Consider the following 18805-nt stretch of genomic DNA (forward strand, 5'->3'; position numbering starts at 1 on the left):
TATTAGCAAAACAGAGACATCTCTCTAAGATACTCTTATCACACACGGAGTGAAAAGTAAGTGATGGATTGTGAAAATGGACAATTGTGCTTTGAAGCATTCAGTGTGGTGACACATATATTTTAGCGTTCATACATTTTCTTCCAGATGCAGACTTGCTAACTCATCAGGAGACAAAAAGAGTGTTTTCTGTTTGCTTTTTAGGTTAAGTTAAACTATTTGTATACAAAACCATGTCTCATCTTGTCAGGTGTCTCCAAGCACTGCTTTTCCATACACCCTTTCCATGTTTTTAGAAGAATTTTCTTCAAGTAAGTATGTTGCTTTGAAAAGTGACAGAAGTTCACAGTTTATTTAAAGTTACTTTGAGCTCTCAAAAAATTCTTACCCTGCACTGTAGTTATTGTAACAGTATATAGAGACAGTGAGACGGTGTCCCTTTCTTGGGAAAACAAACAAAAAAAACCCACTACTTTTGCTGTGATTTGCATTCTAGCATTGTTCTGAATAGCTGCATCTCTGAGTAAGTATTCACAACTGCCAAGTATCTAAACTAGTTTTGGATAATGCAAATACAGCAATGAGGTGATTGTTAAGCTTTACATGTGATCTGCCGAAATCAATTTAATTTGACAAAGTTTTAAATTGAAATTTCACAAAAGCTGTTTTTCTCAGTAATGTGTAGGTAAGAGAGGAGTAAGATTATGGAAAGATAACAATGGCTTTGAAGTGCTCTTTCGAAACATTGTCACAGCAGTGAGGTTAAGAAAAGGCAGATAAAACATATTTGTGACATTCTTCATAGGGAAAGACAAGAAGCTCCATTGAAAATAAGGACTGAAGATGATCACTTATAGCACTGACAGCCATTAAAAGAAGAGGGGGGAAATGGGATAAAAGCAATTCTTAGGATGAGAAGTCAAACCTTTACGAAGGTTTCCTTCACTCTTCTTAATACAAAACTAAAACACAATTTTGAGAATAATTTTTATTGTGATTTGCAGTTTTCTAATAAAAAAAAGCTTTCAGGCTTTATATAGCAGCTAATCTCTCTACGCGTTTTTAATATAGAAGCTAATATGGATGTCTTCATAATAAGTTTTGCACATAGGCCAGAATATGCGTTTAGATTTCTTTCTCCTGTATATGCACCTACAGTAAGTGGATTTTAGATCCCATCCTCTCAAGCACCTGGCTTTGAGCCTTTCTGGCCTTCAGCAACAAGGAAGCAATCCATCCTCTGCAGCTTTACGCAGACAGAGGTGTATTTTTAGGCTATCTCCCAGTGAGTAACGCGCTTTCCTTTCAGACATCTACAGGGTGGGGACTGGAACCACGGGTGTGCGGTGAATGGATGGGGACAAATGCTCTGGGGGAGCTGCGGTACGTGTGCTGCTCGCTTGCTGCTGCCCCCGGCGGCAGGCATGAAGCCCGGCTCCTCGGGAATGCTGGGAATGTTGAGTCAGGGACTGGCAGCCCAGCCAGCCGGGCTCGCGGCTGACTGAGGGACACTCGCTGGGGGACAGAAAGACGAGGGGCAGGAGCACGCAGCCCCCCCCAGCACAACAGCGGGGTCCCTCTGCTGCCTCGCCCCGCGGGTGATCGGCGGCCCCGGCTCTGCCTCCTTCCTCCGTGCAAGCGAGATGTCAGCTGAACGTGATGTTGTAAAATCCATGTGAGGACGAAAGACAGATGCAACGATTTGAAAGGTGAGAAGCTTGACTGAGAATATGGCTGTAATGCGTTGCTGTGAACGTATTGTGATGAAGGCAATTGCTAGGCGTTGCTTTCTGCAACTGTCTGGTAGTTGAAGCTGGAAATGAAATTGCAGAGGCTTTTTATATTGCCTCAGAAATACACGGTAATAGAAGGGACCAAGTGCACATCTTCTGGTAGGAGAGTGCCTCTCCCTTACAGAACCATCAGCCAGAAAGCCAGAAACCCTTCTTGCAATTTCTCCTAAAAGCAACCATAGGAGTCTCTTTTTTTCCCTTTCTTTCATTTTATTATTTTTTTTGTGCTATTTAACCACGTTATCGTTATTAAAGTTTTCCACAATGTAATTGCTAGGCAGTGAAAATTCCTCGCTTTATCTGTGAATGCTGGGTAATGTTTTGGTGTTTCAAAAATTGTGTCAGGAAAAAAAAATAAAAATAAAAAACGAAAGAGATTCCTGTTCTCTTTTAGCGAAGGGAAACCAGAAACAAACAGGATGCTATTTTGCAGTTATATAATTAATGAATACTTCCAGAGGTTGCTCTTTCGTGATGCTGTGTGATTTCTTTTTAAGATCATTTTAGGTAGAGTGATGCAAATGATCGAGTCCGCGCTCACGTTCGCCGACGATACGTACATGTTCTGCTCAGGGCACTGGGTAGCAATACGAGGTGTTTTACATATAGATATGTATGTATTATTAGCGTGTGATTGATTTCTAGGCGGCTACCTGCTAAGCCCGTGATGGATGGATGGGAATCTACTCCCTTAGCGGCGAATTGATTATTTCCCTTTTGATGGGCACCGCGGCCGCCCACTTGCGCGGGCAAACCCAAGCTGGTTGCAAACAGGCGCAGCCAATAACTGCAGCCGAGAGGAGGGCAGATCCCACTTGTCAGGGTTAGTTTTCTGCACTGCTTTTTAAATCAGGGGTTTCGCTGAACTATTTGTTTGTATGGGATATTTTTTCTTTTTTCTTTTTTTTCCCCTGTCCTATTCCCGTGCCCCCGCCCTGCTGTTGCACCCCGACAGCCCCTTCCCGGCAGCCCCGCCGGCACCAGGCCCTGCCTTCAGCCGCTCCCCCTCCTTCGAAGGGCGGGGAAGGTTTTCCCCCCCCACCTCCATTAAGTGACACTTGATTTCCCTGTGGCCATACTGAGGACGGAGGCGATCCTCCGCCCGCCTGAGGGAGGATGCTGTGGGGACACGTTGCCGCTCCCCTCCCGCCCCACGAGAAGCCCACAGCGCTGCCCCAGAGGCTCTTCCAGCCCTGTGGGCGGAGAGGCGCGGGACGGACCCCCCTTCCCCACCCTGCTCGGCTCCCCATGGCAATCTGCCGGGAGCATTGCCTTGAATTTTAACGAGAGAAAGCATTACGCCGTGCCCCGCCACCGCTCCGTGTATTTACCTGACGCTCACGGCCGCCTGTGGGGAGGAGGAGGAGGAGGAGGAGGAGGAGGAGGAGGGAAGCGGGCGGCCCTGCTCTCTGGAGCCCCTCGGGGTGATCTCCCCCGCACCCCGCGGCTGTTTCACCCGGAGCCGGGCGGTCCCCTCCTCGCTGCTGGTAAGGCTGGGCTGGTGTTTTCTTCGCCTGCCAAGGGTTTTGCAGCACCTGTCCTCGTTTCTTCCTTCCCTACTCGCGAAAGAAAAACGGTGCCTTTTTAAGATCCGAGTTTACACGCGGGAAGCGCGTGGTGGTAAGTTAACTCCAGTTCCCTGATGGGAACACGCGTGTGCGGGGAAAGGGTTCCTGCAGTTCTTAACTGTAACGACTCGGCTTGAAAAGTAAGGCTTGGCTTCGTGCTGGGCGTGTGCGTGGAGGAACATCGCCGTTACCGTTACTGCGGTGCTGCCGTGGGGGCTAAAAGCAGCACTCAGGTGGTGCTGGGGGAAGTGTGCTCAGGCAGCCAGCGCAGCTGCCCTTACCCTCACGTAGGTCCTGGTTTGGGTGGTGGAGCCCTCCATCACGAAGATGAGTTCACGAGTAGAAGGCACCTCCTGTCTTGAAATAAAATGCATCTCTTTCTGGTCGGTAGATGTCTCAGCTCGTGTACCCAAGAATGAGGGTGAAAGTTGGCATGCTGAGACGTCTCGTCTCTTCCGTTCCTGCCGGGTGAAATTGGTTCCTTGCATTAAGAACTGCTCATTTCTTTGATCTTCCTGAACACAGGTCTCTTTTTATCTCCTGGCAGTTAGTGGCTGAGTTCATTATTAATGTATGATACTTGCTAAACTCCCTTCTTAACCCCACTGCTTCTCAATCCTGTGAGCTACTTGGCTTCCCTGACCTGGTGGTAGACAAACGCTGGATCAGATTCTCATGAACGATAACACAAGGTGTAATTTCTCATGCTAGTGGTCTCTCCTATCTTTAGCACGCTCTGAGGGCTGCAGGTAGGAAGGGAAGGGAGTGGCCAGTACTCTTAGTAGCAAAATATCAAATGAGCTCCTTCAGCCATCTTGGAGTGAAACCCTTAGAGAACCAGCTATTTGCCAGGCATGTTTTTGTAAGGGATTGCTCAGGGTGGTTTTCTCTCTTTAGGAAGATGGTACTTGCAGACCTTTCAGGGATGACTAACAGGGAAGTGTGGGTTGTTCACCCTTAAAGAGGGCGAGGCAGCCAGCCAGTGTATGACTTCCAAGGCAACATATGCTCGTCCACCTGTATCTCTCATGGTGTTTATTACATTTCTATCCACTATGATGCATTTGTTTGGTTTTTTTTTTTTCAGTTAAATTTAGATTGTAGGAGGCCTGGGGTATATGTGCTTTTTATTCATATCTACCTCAGAAAACAGTACCAGAATAGAAATACTTTTGTAATGCGACTGCTCTTTTATTTGTGAAATTATATTCGTTTTCTCCAGGTTTATCATTCCTTTGAAATGTCTGCCATGTAAGTTGTGGTTCTTGGATAATCTTATGTGTACTTATCAATACTGCGTTTTTCTTAACTTATTTTGCAGTGTTTGTGCTATCTTATTTTCTACAAAGTCCAGGAAAATGGGCAAGAATTAATTTGAAGCAAAATGAAATTATATCTTTTTTTTTTTTTTTTTTTTTTTTTGAGGACTGTAGCTGACCAAAAGAGAAGAGCTGAGAAATGGAAAAATAAGCTGTAAAATTAGGGAATTCTCTAAATGAACTGGATATTGTTTTTTCTTCAGGGTGATACTTCCAAGAAAATCCAAATGTAAATCAGCTGAAACATCAATCAAATCATTTTCCAAAGCACTTGGTTTTTAATTGATTGTACTTCTTTAAATGCAATGGTTTATATTAAAATTATTTTGCGATCATAATAAATATCAAAATAGATTTATGATGGGTTTGATGCTTTCCACATGCAAGATAAGACACCCTTCTCTGTTATTACCCACACCCCTCCTTCCAGATGAACCCATTTCCTAAGTGAATGATGTGGGCTATTTGTGGCACCCAGGAAAGTTTATAAACGGATATCCAGTGTATTTGTATAGGAAAACGTGAATATCTTTCATGAATAAATGTTAGCAGTCTGGTATTTAGGTTTTAACAGTGCTTTCTTGGTTGTTGAAGTAAAGAAATATTACGATTCCTTTAGTGATGGTGGTTTTGAAATACTTGGTTTTAGAATGTCTTAAATAGCCAGCTTTTGTTTTGCAGTAGTTGTAACAACCTCAGCTCTTTCCAAAGGGGCTGTCAGGTGCTGAGCTCTGACCCAGAGGAGAGAAGTAGCAAAGATGCTATGGCACTTCTGTGGATGAGGTTCTGTTCTGGAACCTAGAGTTCCTTCATGATATCAGAAGTGCAGGCTTTGAAATGGACAGTTTAGATGTTCAGAAAGTTTATTAACACTATGATCTCTAATTTGTAATGATAAGAAGAGAGAACTGTAGTGTCAGGATTTCTATTTTTAGGATTGTCTATGTAATGTGTCAGAATTTGAGGTATACTTAACAGGGTCAAGCAGTGATTGGATATGTGAGAAGATTATGTTGCATTTTGGAAGTTTAGGAAAGCTTATTTATATTCTGAAAAAATTTAAGATCAGACTTTTGAAAGGTGACATCAGTTCTCCAGACTACTGTAAAGGTTGCTTTAAAATTCACTTTTGCAGTCAGGCAGGAAATCACTGGAGAAAGCAATGTATGCAAACTCTGCTAATGACCGCCTAACTGTATATAATGTGCAATCTTTTTCTAAGGAAGTCAGAGAAGTATAAGAAAAGTCTGTGCTGTTCCTAAATTTAGTTTAGGAGATCACACGTTACACAGAACATTGATCATATGTGAAACCCTTTCCCTTCAGATAAATAGTTCACTTGGAATGAATGGTGCTTTATTGGGCGTACTATTCAGCTGTCTTTGAGATGCTAACGGAACGCCCTTCAGTGGTTGCATTCCAATCTCTGATGGAGGTTTATTGTGTCCAGACGCAGCTCTCCTATTTGGCAACTGCTTGGATTGTCTAATCACAAAAATAACATGAGATGGGTTTGGAGACCTTAGTACTCTAATTCCAATAAATGGATTCCTTCTTGTCAAATAGAAGTTTGATTCTGTTGGAGGTTGTTCTGCTGCTGCTTCAGTTTTCAGTATTGTTAACTAAGCACTTCTCATGGCTAGTAAAATTAATGTACAGGTAGTTTGCTGATGTATATTTCATTATGTTTGCAATGTATGCATTGTCTGAATCCTTTATTTTTAATGAAAAAGCTTAGCCTGTATTTCTGTGATCATGTGAACTTCAGTATGAGCACTTTTATTTTTTTTTTGTTAATGCATTCTTTTCTTCAAAATATATTCCTGCTGAAATTTCAGTCCTTACAACCTATGTCTGAACAGCTCGGGTTAGCGGCCAACCATGGCATGGTATGGCAAAGCATGGTTGTTTATTTATGTGCAAGATACTGTTGCTCTCAGATGTTTCTCTGGAAGGCAGACCTTGCTTTGTGGAGCACGCTCGTTTTTGGTGGCCACGCACTGGCAGTCGTTATGTACCTTGGCTCTTCCATAGGCCTCATTTAAAATGTACTTGGGTGATTTGATTCCCCTTACATTTTTTCCTTAAGAAAAGCAGTCATGATAACATCTGCCATCCGTGTGAAATGTTCACAGCGGAAGCCTGGAATGACTTCTCACTTGCGCTTGTGAATTGGGATGATTAAACTTGACTAAGGGTTCATTGTCGGTGCTGAGGTGGAAGATCAGGTCAAATGAAGATGTTAATGGCCAGAAGTGGCTGGGGAACTGTTTTCAGCCTTTTCTGGGAGTAAAGCAAAGGAGAGTTGCTGAAATGAATTGCTTTCTAACAGTTCTGAGGTGCTGAGTGTGCTGAATAAGCGGTAATGTAATAAATCACTTGCATCATCTATAGAGCCTGCATTCCTTTGGAGGACTTTAATGTGACTGAGGCACAGCCAGTTTTTTTTTTTTTTTGTATGAACATAAGAAGTGTGTAGCCTTCCATCCTAGTGAGAAAAGAGATGTTCATTATGTTTTTAGATTCTGATGACTTTGAAGAAAGCTGGATGCACAAATAGATACGTTTGTATTTACAGTAGAAGTCAGTATGCATATACTCTCAAACCCAGGAAATGTAAAATGTAGAGTAGTAAAGTTGACATATCTCCCAGTATTGAAGAATTTACTACTACCTAATTTGATTTTGTAGGAAACACAGGAAGTTACACAATAGTCTTATTAGCTGATCCTGTGGCTATTCTACTGTTTCCTTATGAAAAAGGAAGTTTTATGTGTATATATGTGCTTTATCTTGTAAATACATAACTGTGTTTAATAGCATTCAAATGAGTAACTTTAGCAAACTCAGTTGAAAATAATGCACTGTGTAGAAGCATCTCTGGTTATTTCAAAGAGGTGTAAGTTTGAAATCCATCTTAATGGAAAGTATTACATTAATGTAAATGTCAATATTAATAAACAAACCTAACATGAAATTAGACAAACCTACGTGAATTAGTTATAAATTTAGTTTAAATTCCGTCAATATGTTTATAAATTATTTTCAGTTCTTCAGCATTATTCCTGTGACAAATTAGTTGCTGCATTTAATGTGCATTTAATGTTTGTAGCAGGTATATGTTACTGGATAAACAGCCTTATGTTTCAGAGTATTGGAATGAATGTTCACAATGTAGGTATTTGCTGTTGCAGGAAAAAACTGAAGTTTTTTGGCCATATTCAGCCATTGTGGCCATAGTTCTTTTTTTTTTTTTTTTTGGGTGTTTGCCATTATTAATATTTCTGATCCATCTAAACTGTTGCATACTTAATTTGTAAAGAAAAAATCAATATTGTGACTTTTTCTTCTGTCATTCCTGATTATTTGAGTCGATTCGGTGTCTTTTGTTGTTAATGGCTTACAACCTTGTTAGTGTACATGTAGCACAGGGAAAGGAAGATACCAGGTGGTACTTTGTGATCATGCATACAAAGGTCTCATTGGGAGTAATGTAAGCATTTGTGTGTTAAGCTTTATAAAAAAGAAGTTTTTAACTTTTATGAAAATCTTATTCGTGACACTTTTGAAGATTGACTATCTTTTCATTGTATGAATTCAAGGCGGTCTTTCTGCAAGGTCTAGATAGAGCATCACAGCAGCTGTCCATGCTGGTACCTCATTCCCAGATTTTTGGAGTGAATTTTTGCCTAACTTCCTCTATTGTATGATGGCATAACAATACAACACACATCTGCAGTAATATTATCTCTATAAGTGAGGCTTATTTATGCTCCCAATGGGTTCTGTCAGTCCTCTGTAGGTAAGTGGGGGAAAAATAAAGGCAGAAGATTATATGAAAAATTTAAAGGTTTCTATCAGAATCACAACTTGGTGTCATTAGCGTGCCTACAATTTGAAAAGCTGATTTTTGAATTGTCATCATCTCCCTCACGTTTATTTGAATAAGTTGGAATCAATTCTCTTTGCCAAGGATTCAGATTTCTTCACTCATAAACAAAGTGGAATTGTGGACCAGTTAAAAAGTTAGTAATTTGAAGTTGTAAATGCGAAGTGACTGCTGCACTTTAGCTACTGCAAAGCAAATGAGACTTCAGCTTGGCTGTTTAAAATGTGTGTATAGGTACATTATTTTTTACCTAAGTTTTGTATATTTTTTTCCTCTTACCCTACTATTTTCTTTATTATTTTTTTTACATAGTAACAAAAATAGAAATTTAAGCTGAATTTTTTCAATTTGATTCTTTTCTTGTGTTAATAATGGAATGTTGTTTTGCTTCTTAAAAGTGCACTTTTTTAGCATGTTTACAGTTGTTCCCTATGCCCCTCTTGAAGTTACATGTGCTTTGCTAAAGAAGCTGTAGAAATTAGTCTTTAGTCCTTAAGTACTAATACATTGCTTAGAAGGGGAAGAAAGGGGGGTGTTTCTTGCCTTTCAGAAATAACAGAACAAGATTTATCTTCTGATTCTTGTTAGAAAACTTCTAGATTGTCTTGGCTTGCGCTTACTTTTATGCACTGGCTTCTCAATTGAAACAGAAAAGTAATTCAATCTGTAAGGAGAACAATGTTTCTTTAAAGTGTTATATAGTCACCCAAACTGGATAAGCTGGCAAAATTGTGCTACTTTGTAGGAATAACCTATAAGATCGAGTAATGATGTCCGCGTGTACACAGTAAATTTTCTCCCAAGAAGAGTCAATTTCAATTAAAGACAAAAAGGCATTTAACTCTTTTTGTTTGTTTAATAGGCATTAAACTACAGGTGCTGTTTGGCTAAACAGGTATCCTAGAACAATCCCATGTAAAAGACTGGAGTTGGTAAATGCAGTCTTGCATATGAGATTTGCTGTGGAGAAAGGAATACAAGTATGAAGCAACTGTGCTTTTTTTTTCTTTTTCTTTTCTTTTTTTTTTTTTTCTTCCTTCTTTCTCCTCATGTAGGAGTGCAGGAAAGAATTATTGTAGTGGAAGTGGTAAAGAAAAAATTCTAAATATTCATATTTCAGCAAGATGGAGTGAGTTTAATGTTGTAAAGTAATAAAGTTGTCAGTTGATCTATTTTAAATAACACTTCAAATGGAAGTCTATTTCTAATTTGTATTTAACTTTAACAGTGATTTAAACCAATTGTAATGTCTGTAATATTGTAATAAGGAAGTCAGTGCACTGAGAAATGTACCTCTAACAAACATGAGCTGTAGTTTAAAATTGTGAAACAGCTATGAAAGAGAATCACGGAGACATTGCTGGCTCTTCACTTAAATATTCTTGAGGGTAATATAGCTGACAATCCTGCTAATGCAGCCAGAACTGCTTGTTCCTCAGTCTATTTAATACTGCATTTTGAACTAATATTTCCATTGCAGGAGTTTCTGATTGCATGACGAGTGTTAATTAGTGTCCCTGCACCTGACAGCATTTGATTTCTTGACAGATTTCCATGTTTATCATTAGAGGTACATTCAGCACTCACTACTTTGTTCTCCATATACTGTTTCTTTAGTAAGAAATAGAAATGAAAGCTAGGCAGGTGTGATAAGCTATTCCTGCAAGGTGAGAAACGCCAAGTCTTTAATTTATCATCAGTTGATCTTGAGGGATGTCACCAAGTGGCGACATCAAAAGTGACTCTTTAACTAACTTTATACACAACTGCATGGCACTGTTTTTGTCATTAACTACAAGAAAAAGTAGTGAGATTAATGCTTATTGATAATTAAAATGATTGTATGGACTACACTAAGACTTGCATTGCTTCAAGGCACTCAGAGAAACAGAAATGAGGATGTTACTTTTAATTTAATGTATATTTTATTTTTCAAACTTTCCAGGAATAGCAGACTAATGGGAAGAATTAAGTGACATTATTTCCTATGTTTAGAAAAGTGAGGGGAAAAGCAAATAATTTCAGTCTCATAGTGATAAGTAAAATTCATTTCCCTTTTTGATAAAAATGATATAGGTCTTGAAAGAGCCAGCATATGAACCAGTATTTTGTTCATCTTTTTCTTACTTTACTGAAATAAATCATGCAGTACTGCTCTGATTAAAGAAAGGAAATGTACTTTAAAAAAAAAATCTCCATACGTACTTTGCATCAGGTTGCTTTTTTTTTTCCCCTCCTCAAGCCTCACAAATGAAAAAAAGCACGTGGAAAAAAAAATATTTATTTTTGAGGATGCGTTAAGCCCCTTTTATAAAACAGTTAGCTACCAAGGTAATCTGAAAAGATTTGCCAGAAGTCTCTCTGCCTTTTGATCGCTACTTTAAATACATGTGTATTCCTTGTTTTTTGTGTACAGCACTGCTGTTTGTTGTAATAAAAGTTTTAGAACATAGGTATACACACATTTTTTTGCCAGAACATTTACATTTATGGAACAGAACTTTTTCTGTGAATCTTTTACCTTACAAGGTGCCTTGAAATGCAAGGAAGATGAATTCTAGTGGAGAATATATCTTCTGTATCATCTCTTAGTTCTTCTATTTTGTTGTTTTCAGTTTATATTTTGGGAGATGTATATGACTGAACAATTTTTGGACAGTTTGGAAACCACTGAGTGTATGAAATTATCAATCTGTTATTTCTGCACTGAGCTGTCACTCTATGTTATTTGGGGAGGACAGCTGTGAGGGAAAGGTTCTCTTAAAGCTTTCATCAGTATTACAGACGTTTGAGACCTTGGCTGAGTGTGAGTATTGGCAAGTAGCTGTACAAAGCTATTAAGTATTTGGCTAATATCCAAACTTCCTGCTGACTTGGTGCCTCTGGCCAGAGGAGACATAGTAACTCTAAACGGGGCCTGAGCTTTCTAAGCATAAATTGTCAGGATTTATTTTTTTATTACACGATCCACATTATGGAAATCATTCTGGCCCTGCTTTGCCTTCCTTTGAGGATACTACAAACAAAAATACAGTGAGGCAATGCCAGAAACAAGTTTCAAATTAAAATATTGATTTTCAATTGAAGATAAGGAAACAGAAGCACTGAACCTATTGCCTCAGTTTAAACAAAATAAAACACAAAAAAATTCCAACTAACCCAACCCCCAAACCTAGCAAAAAAAGCACTGCTACTGTCAGCACCAACAACAATAAACAGAAGGAAAATAAAATCTTGTTGTCCTTCATGAAAACGAGTTCCTATTTTAATAATAAGAATAATTATTTCTGTTCAGCTAAGGTCTGGTTTTAGTAGTCAGTGTGCTTCCTGGGCACAGTGTGAATACCTGCTCACATTGTGCTTTTTGTCACGGTGATATCTGATGAGTAAAAGTCTAATGTGTTTTGTTATCTCTGGCACTATATCTGTTTACTGATTACTGTCTATGCTCAGTGTTTTCCAGCATAGTGTGAGCAGATTTTTTTTTTTCAGTGCAATTGTTAAATCTGCTGTGAAATGGTGTTGTGCTGTCCAGCACCTGACTGTTACGAAAACTTTAATGAGAAAGTGGTGAGAATTGAGTATGCACTGTGGCTACATGTAGAATTGAACATCTAATCTCAAACTGCAATGCTATTTAGATGCAACATCTTGCAGAAGAGGCATAGGATATAATAACATACTGTGAGTTTTCTGAAGTGAATGAAGGAGGAATTTCATACTTTCATTAAAAATCTATTCTGACACCTCAAGCTTCTATCTGGAAAGATCTATTTTCCATTCTTCATTTTTTTTTTTTCCCTCAACCATAATGATTCACATTATTTAGAAAGCAGGGAAAATAGCTTCCAGTGTATTCTGAGATTCAGTTACAGTGCCCCTGTCCAATGTTTGACAGATGTAATGCAGAAAATTATTAATTTGAACTTAGTGACATCTTTGACAAAATTCATCTTCTTGTCAAAGGGTCTAGAAATATTTAATCATTGAAAAACAAATTATTGGTTTCTGTGACAACAATATTTCAAGGAAACTAATTATACAAAACATAAGAGTCATGCATTTGGGAAGTGAATGAGGTGTGATAGATCTTATTTTAGTATCAAATTAGAATTCTGTTTTATATCTATGTACATATACAAAATACTTAAAGGCAAATAAGACTGTCCAAGTTTTATGTGATGTGGATTGAATGAATCTGGGAGACTTTCTAGGGAAAGTTTTGTGAGGTATCCTCTTTATGAGGTATAATGGAGCTCCTTCATACAGCAAGATATGGGCTCCTATAAATAGGAAAGGCTGTTCTTTGTAGTTGTGAGTATGGCATTTTTGTCTATGCAGCTCTCCTATCTTCCCCATAACATGTGGGATAGATTGTTTCTACTTGATTCCATTTAGCTTTCTCATCATAAGGTAGTGCCATGGGCTTTAATGGCTTCCACAATTTTCAAGAATTTCGTGGCTTTTGGCATGCTTCTCGGTAAAGAAGAAAATGTTTGCATGAATGGCAACTGATATGTAACAGTAATTGAATCAAATAGGATAAGAAAACATTTCAGCTAGATCAGATGCATAATGATAATTAAAATGAAACAAAAATGCTTTAGACTCTACTGAGTATTAAATGTGAAGGAAGTGTGGCATGCACAAATCAATTCTTAGAATTGATGTAAAGCATATGGTATAAATTTGTGTGGGCTTATCAGGGAGAACTTGGCATACTTTTTGTTTGCTGACATCATTAGTATGTGTAGTTTTTCATGCTAATGTTGGTTGTGAGGAATTAATACAGTGCTTGCAGGACAGACATTTGTATCAGATATTTATAAAACAGCATATGTATAGATAAAGAGGATGCTATGAGGTTGTGATTAAAGATTACTGGATTCAAATTTTTTTCCTCCAATTATCTGTAAAATAAATACTACTAGATCTGGTTAATGAGCACTAATTCGATTAAAGCAATCAATTTCTTATATAGTAATAGTATAGTGTTTGAAAACAGTAGGAATATTTGATCCACATCTATCTGTTTAGATAAGTTGTGAAGATAATTCTGTCAAAAATAATATGATATGCCTTAGGGGAAAAAAAATGAAGAAAACTATGTGTTAGGCACTCTTTTTCTAAATGAAAATCTAGATGATTGTCATGCAACCTTTTCTGGAGAAGCTGATTACTGACAAATATTAGCAAGCCATTACTTCAGTCAATTAATAATGTATTGTAATACTGCATTGTAATACTTTAGGAGGAGATATTCATTCAAATTATCTTGGTTTTGTTAATTTTTCTTAAAATATTTTTACTGGTTAAAGGTGAATTATCAGAACATTGCTTACTTCTAAAAACCTCTTTATATCCTATAAAAGACTTTAAACAGCCTTTTGAAAATGTAATACTTGTTTCTTGGAGTCCTTAATGCCAACAAAAGCTATTGTTTCCTTTATGTAATTTCACATGTTCAGTAACTTAAGTCTAATATCATTCCTCTCACCTGCTAAAATACATTTTTGGGTTTGTAATGCAATGTAAAGCTTGTCAAAATGTCAAGATATTTTTAACAAGAAAGAAATGAACGTTTTTTTTCTCTAGTTTTAAAATGCTTTTTAATTTGTCATCCTAAGTACAGAATGTAGTGTAAATTTTATGTTTGTGGTAGTTACTTAAGAAGTTAAGATATATGCTCTTTACTTTCCTCGATGTATAATTATTTTCTAAGATGAGGGAGAAAACATACTTATTTTGTATTTTTTTTTGTCCTTCCTAGGTGTCTGAATTGGAGGGATTTTTGTCTACTGGAAGAATGCAGTGAAACTGCCAATATTTCTAGCTGGAATTATAAATTTAGTATTCAACTTTAGTCTTACTAGTTTCTTACTAAACAGTACCTCAAAGTAGAAGAAAGATGTACGGAAGTGCAAGAACAATCAGCAACTTAGAAGGAAGTCCCTCCAGGTCTCCTCGTTTGCCAAGATCTCCTCGCCTGGGCCATAGGCGAACGAGTAGTGGAGGAGGAGGAGGAACAGGTAAGACGTTATCGATGGAGAACATCCAGTCCCTTAATGCAGCCTATGCAACATCTGGACCAATGTATCTGAGTGACCATGAAGGTGTAGCTTCTACTACTTTCCCAAAGGGCACAATGACTCTTGGAAGGGCTACAAATCGAGCTGTGTATGGTGGTCGAGTCACAGCTATGGGAAGCAGTCCTAATATTGCTTCAGCTGGACTGTCCCACACAGATGTCCTTTCTTACACTGATCAACATGGAGGTCTGACCACATCTTCACACCATCATCACCATCAGGTTCCTTCTATGCTGAGACAGGTTAGAGATAGTACTATGTTAGACCTGCAGGCTCAGCTAAAGGAACTACAGAGGGAGAATGATCTTCTCAGAAAAGAACTGGACATTAAAGACAGCAAGCTGGGATCCTCCATGAATAGCATCAAAACTTTCTGGAGTCCTGAATTAAAGAAAGAAAGAGTATTGAGGAAGGAAGAAGCAGCCAGAATGTCAGTTCTTAAAGAGCAAATGAGAGTTTCTCATGAAGAAAATCAGGTAAGTAGTTCTGAAAGTTTCTTTCTGTTAAGCTAAGTACTTCGATATTTTACTTACAATATTGGATCAAATTTGCCAATAGCAAGATTTTATGTTCTATGTGCATTTGGCTGCTAAACAATAGAAAAGGACACTAACAATCTGAATGCAGCTTACATTTTCCTTCATGCAGCATTACTTTTCATATTATAGCCAAAAAAATTATCATTTATCACCACAGGAATTTCTTATTTTTAAAGACTTTATTTTTTGTAACAGACTAAATACACTTTGCAACCTTTTCTGAAGAGATGAATGAACTTTTTATCTGAAAGTATAAAAAAAAAACCCAAGAAATGTATTTTGTATGAATTTAGGGATTTAGCTCTCTAGATTCTTTTTTTAACATTAGGAGAAGGTGGGATTTTTAAATTCTCATATGAAATCTTTTATGATTCTTCACATTACAGAGTAAAGTTGAAGTTGTATTTTCAGCAATGCTTCAGAGACCTGTCCTGGAATTGGTCTGTCTTGTAAATACGTACTTCAAACGCTTCTATTTGCAACACAATCTTTTCCTAAAACTATAAAAACGTTAGAGCTGTATTGTCACACTTCATGGGACTGTTTTATTTTGCAAAGTTATAAAAAAGAGTGGCATTGAGTACATAAAAATCTATCATATTTCGTTCTCCACATACTTCTTGGCTGCTGGTCTTATTTAAAATTGCTCTGTTTCAGACCATCTGTTAACTTTCCCCAGACAAAAACACAGTCCTGTGTTTCTCTCACTTCCAGACTCCCTATCTAAACTTCTTCACTGGCTGGCAGACAGCAACAACTGAATTTTTTTCATTTACTTCTCTGAGTTTCTGATCATCGTTACTTCTCACCAAACTTTCCAACTCTTAGATTCATGACATGTCATGGAACAAACAAATCTGGTCCTGAATGATCGCAACTGGATCTTGATCAGGAATTCAGTACAGTGAACAAATTTATTTTCTTGTTTAAGTAGTGTGTCCAGGCTGACAGTACAAGGTAATGAATTTATAGTGAATGCACTAGGATGCTGCTAGAACAAGTATTATAAACATATTTGTTGGAGGTCCTTTCAAAAGCCTTTCTGGTTAACCATTCTAATCTTGAAAGTTAGGATCAATTAATAGTAGAACAAATATTCTAACATGTCGCCTTTTAGTAGCTTTTTTTTATGGAAACATCACCCTAATGTCCTCCATTTAGAGGTGGTGGGATGTTTGGAATCTGAACCCAGTTAAGGACACTTTGTGTCCTTAAAGTGGTTAAGGACACTTTGTGAAAGCTTCATCTTGAAGAGAAAGGAACTAGTAGCTTTTATGAGTTCTGCTCATTTGTTTCACGGAGGGTTATATATTTCTATTTTTAACAAGTACTCTTCTTGTGTGGATGAACCTAGCAAAAGACAAAAATAATGCGTTACACTCTCTTGTGAAACTTTTAATGTGTAAGAAAGGAGTAATGTAAAAGACTGGATTGGCCTGAAAGTCTGTCTAGCCTAGTGTGACAGTATCCAAAAGTTCATAGAACAAAGTAAGTGTATGGTGAGTACTCCACTGAGTACTCTTTGAAACACATACAGTTTGTCCTGAACTCTCATGGGACTTTTGAGTTATGTGAGGCTGCTTTTGTACCTATGCAAAATTCTAGTCCCAACAACCTTTATTATCACTGAGTGGTTTGTGTTGGAAGGGATCTTAATGATCACCTAGTTCCAATCAGACTGCCTGGGGCCCCATCCTGCCTGGTCTTAAATGCCTTCAGAGCTGAGGCAGCCACAGTGTCCCTTGGCAACCTGTTGAAGTGCCTTGACACCCTCTGAGTAAAAAATTTCCTCCTAACATATTAACTAAATCTCCCCTCTTCTAGTTTAAAGCCATTTCCCCTTGTCCTGTCACTATCAGTCTATGTAAAAGTCAATCTTACTCCTTTATAAGCTCTCCTTAAGCACTTTTTAAAAACTGAATTAGATTTACTATGGTGTCATTTAAATAAACTATATACCAAGTTGCCTAAAATAATGGCCCTATCCCAGCTTATGAATGTCTTTGTTTAATACTGTGTAATTAATACAAATATGAGTCACTGTACATAATGAACAGTGGCTACTTTTCTTTTGTGACGTGTTTATGTGATGATGATGGAAATAAATGGTGAGTTTGATCTTTTCAATTTTTTTTGCCTTACAGAAAAACAGGTAATGTTAAAATTGCTTAATGTGTTCTTTGAAAGCATTTCAATGCAAGCAATTTATAATAAATTTTGATCTTCCTTTGAAGTTTAATTCCTGCCCTGATGCTGCAGGAGTTCTAATTAACAAGAAAAGGACAAAAATGATACCTCTGGGAAACTCATAGGTTTGAATACAGAGTTAATCCTTGAAATAGTTTTTATGTGTCTGTAGCAGTATTAATAACTCATAGATGCTGAAGTTTAGAGAACAGAGCTGGTAAAGTATATTAATTTAATCGGCAGATAAAGGAATGAATATTCATAAAAATAGAGTTGCAAGTTAGGTCACAGTTAAATTTTTCATGCTCTCCGCTTTTGCTTTGTGACAAGTGTTTAAATAGAAAGCTAAATGAAAATACACTAAAAATGCTGAAATATTTCCGTTCTTTGGATTAAACTGTATTCCTAGGGAGATCTTTTCCAGACTAGTGTGTGTTTTCTACTGAAAATGATAAGCCATACACTTACTTTGCTTTGTGATGCATCACATATTACATGAAGTACACTTATCATTTATCTGCATTGTAGAAGAAGAGACAGTAAACAAGGGCAATTTGCTGTAAATTTGCTGGTTTATCTGGGAACTAGTAGATGGAGTTTAAAATGTATTTAAAAATATATATTTGTATGTTGATATATATAATCTATATGGTAGAAAAAGCCCTATATACAAAACTATTTACACATTCAATATAAATGTTTATATATAATCTTTTACATGTATATAAATTTCTGTACATATATGCATATGGACACAGTATATGTGTACATGTGTGTATATGCAAACATATATATAAATAAAGAAAAACAGTACTCATTTTTTACTTTTCCCAATTGGGATCAGCCCTTCATAGCTGCAAACTGCACCATCTAATGCTTACACCTTGCTGACATCCTCTAAATGCAAGTCAAGGGAAGCTGAAGATCTGTTACCTCATAACTCACTCACTGTTAGCTTCTGAAACTACGTTCTTCAGCTCCTTTGGAGAAACTTTGGTCATTCCCCCTGACATTCTGGAAGCCTGATCCTGGAGAAATATGCAAGTTGCATATGCAAGAGTCATAAGTTTGAGTTAGCAGGCAATATTTTTGTCTTTAATATGCATCAGTGTACACTTGATTAGTGATATAAAAGGTGGCCCTCATTGCTGCTAGGTATCCAAAGTAGTTAAAGGAGTTTTTTAGGATATAAATTCCCTTCAGCTTTTCTCGTTGTCTCTGTATACGTGTATGCAGCACCACAAATTTTGAAGTTTATTGTGAATGATGATGAAGTACAAGAAAATACACAGAAAGGTAAATTTAGTAACCTGAGAAATGGAAATGCTCCATTCGTGTTTTACTTCTTTCCCAAAATGTTAATAAGCTGTTTTAATGCAAATGAGAATGAAAAGATGTACTGATTCGTCTTACTAAGTGTC

The 18805-nt window shown here is 37.6% G+C and overlaps 1 protein-coding gene across 1 annotated transcript in view; it reads left to right on the forward strand.

Moving 5' to 3' along the window:
- Positions 1-1645: 1645 nt before the first annotated feature.
- The window catches only part of ERC2 (ELKS/RAB6-interacting/CAST family member 2), a 413335-nt gene continuing 396175 nt past the window's right edge, over positions 1646-18805 (forward strand). The window contains exons 1-2 of the mRNA XM_065749769.1: positions 1646-1709; positions 14340-15134. Of these exons, the coding sequence (XP_065605841.1) occupies positions 14478-15134 (657 nt within the window). The 5' untranslated portion in view covers positions 1646-1709; positions 14340-14477. The remainder of the gene's footprint in view (positions 1710-14339; positions 15135-18805) is intronic.

The sequence above is a fragment of the Cyrtonyx montezumae genome, unplaced genomic scaffold (assembly GCF_038088225.1).
Source record: "Cyrtonyx montezumae isolate F1298 unplaced genomic scaffold, pur_monq_1.0 scaffold_6, whole genome shotgun sequence".
Classification (NCBI taxonomy): domain Eukaryota; kingdom Metazoa; phylum Chordata; class Aves; order Galliformes; family Odontophoridae; genus Cyrtonyx; species Cyrtonyx montezumae.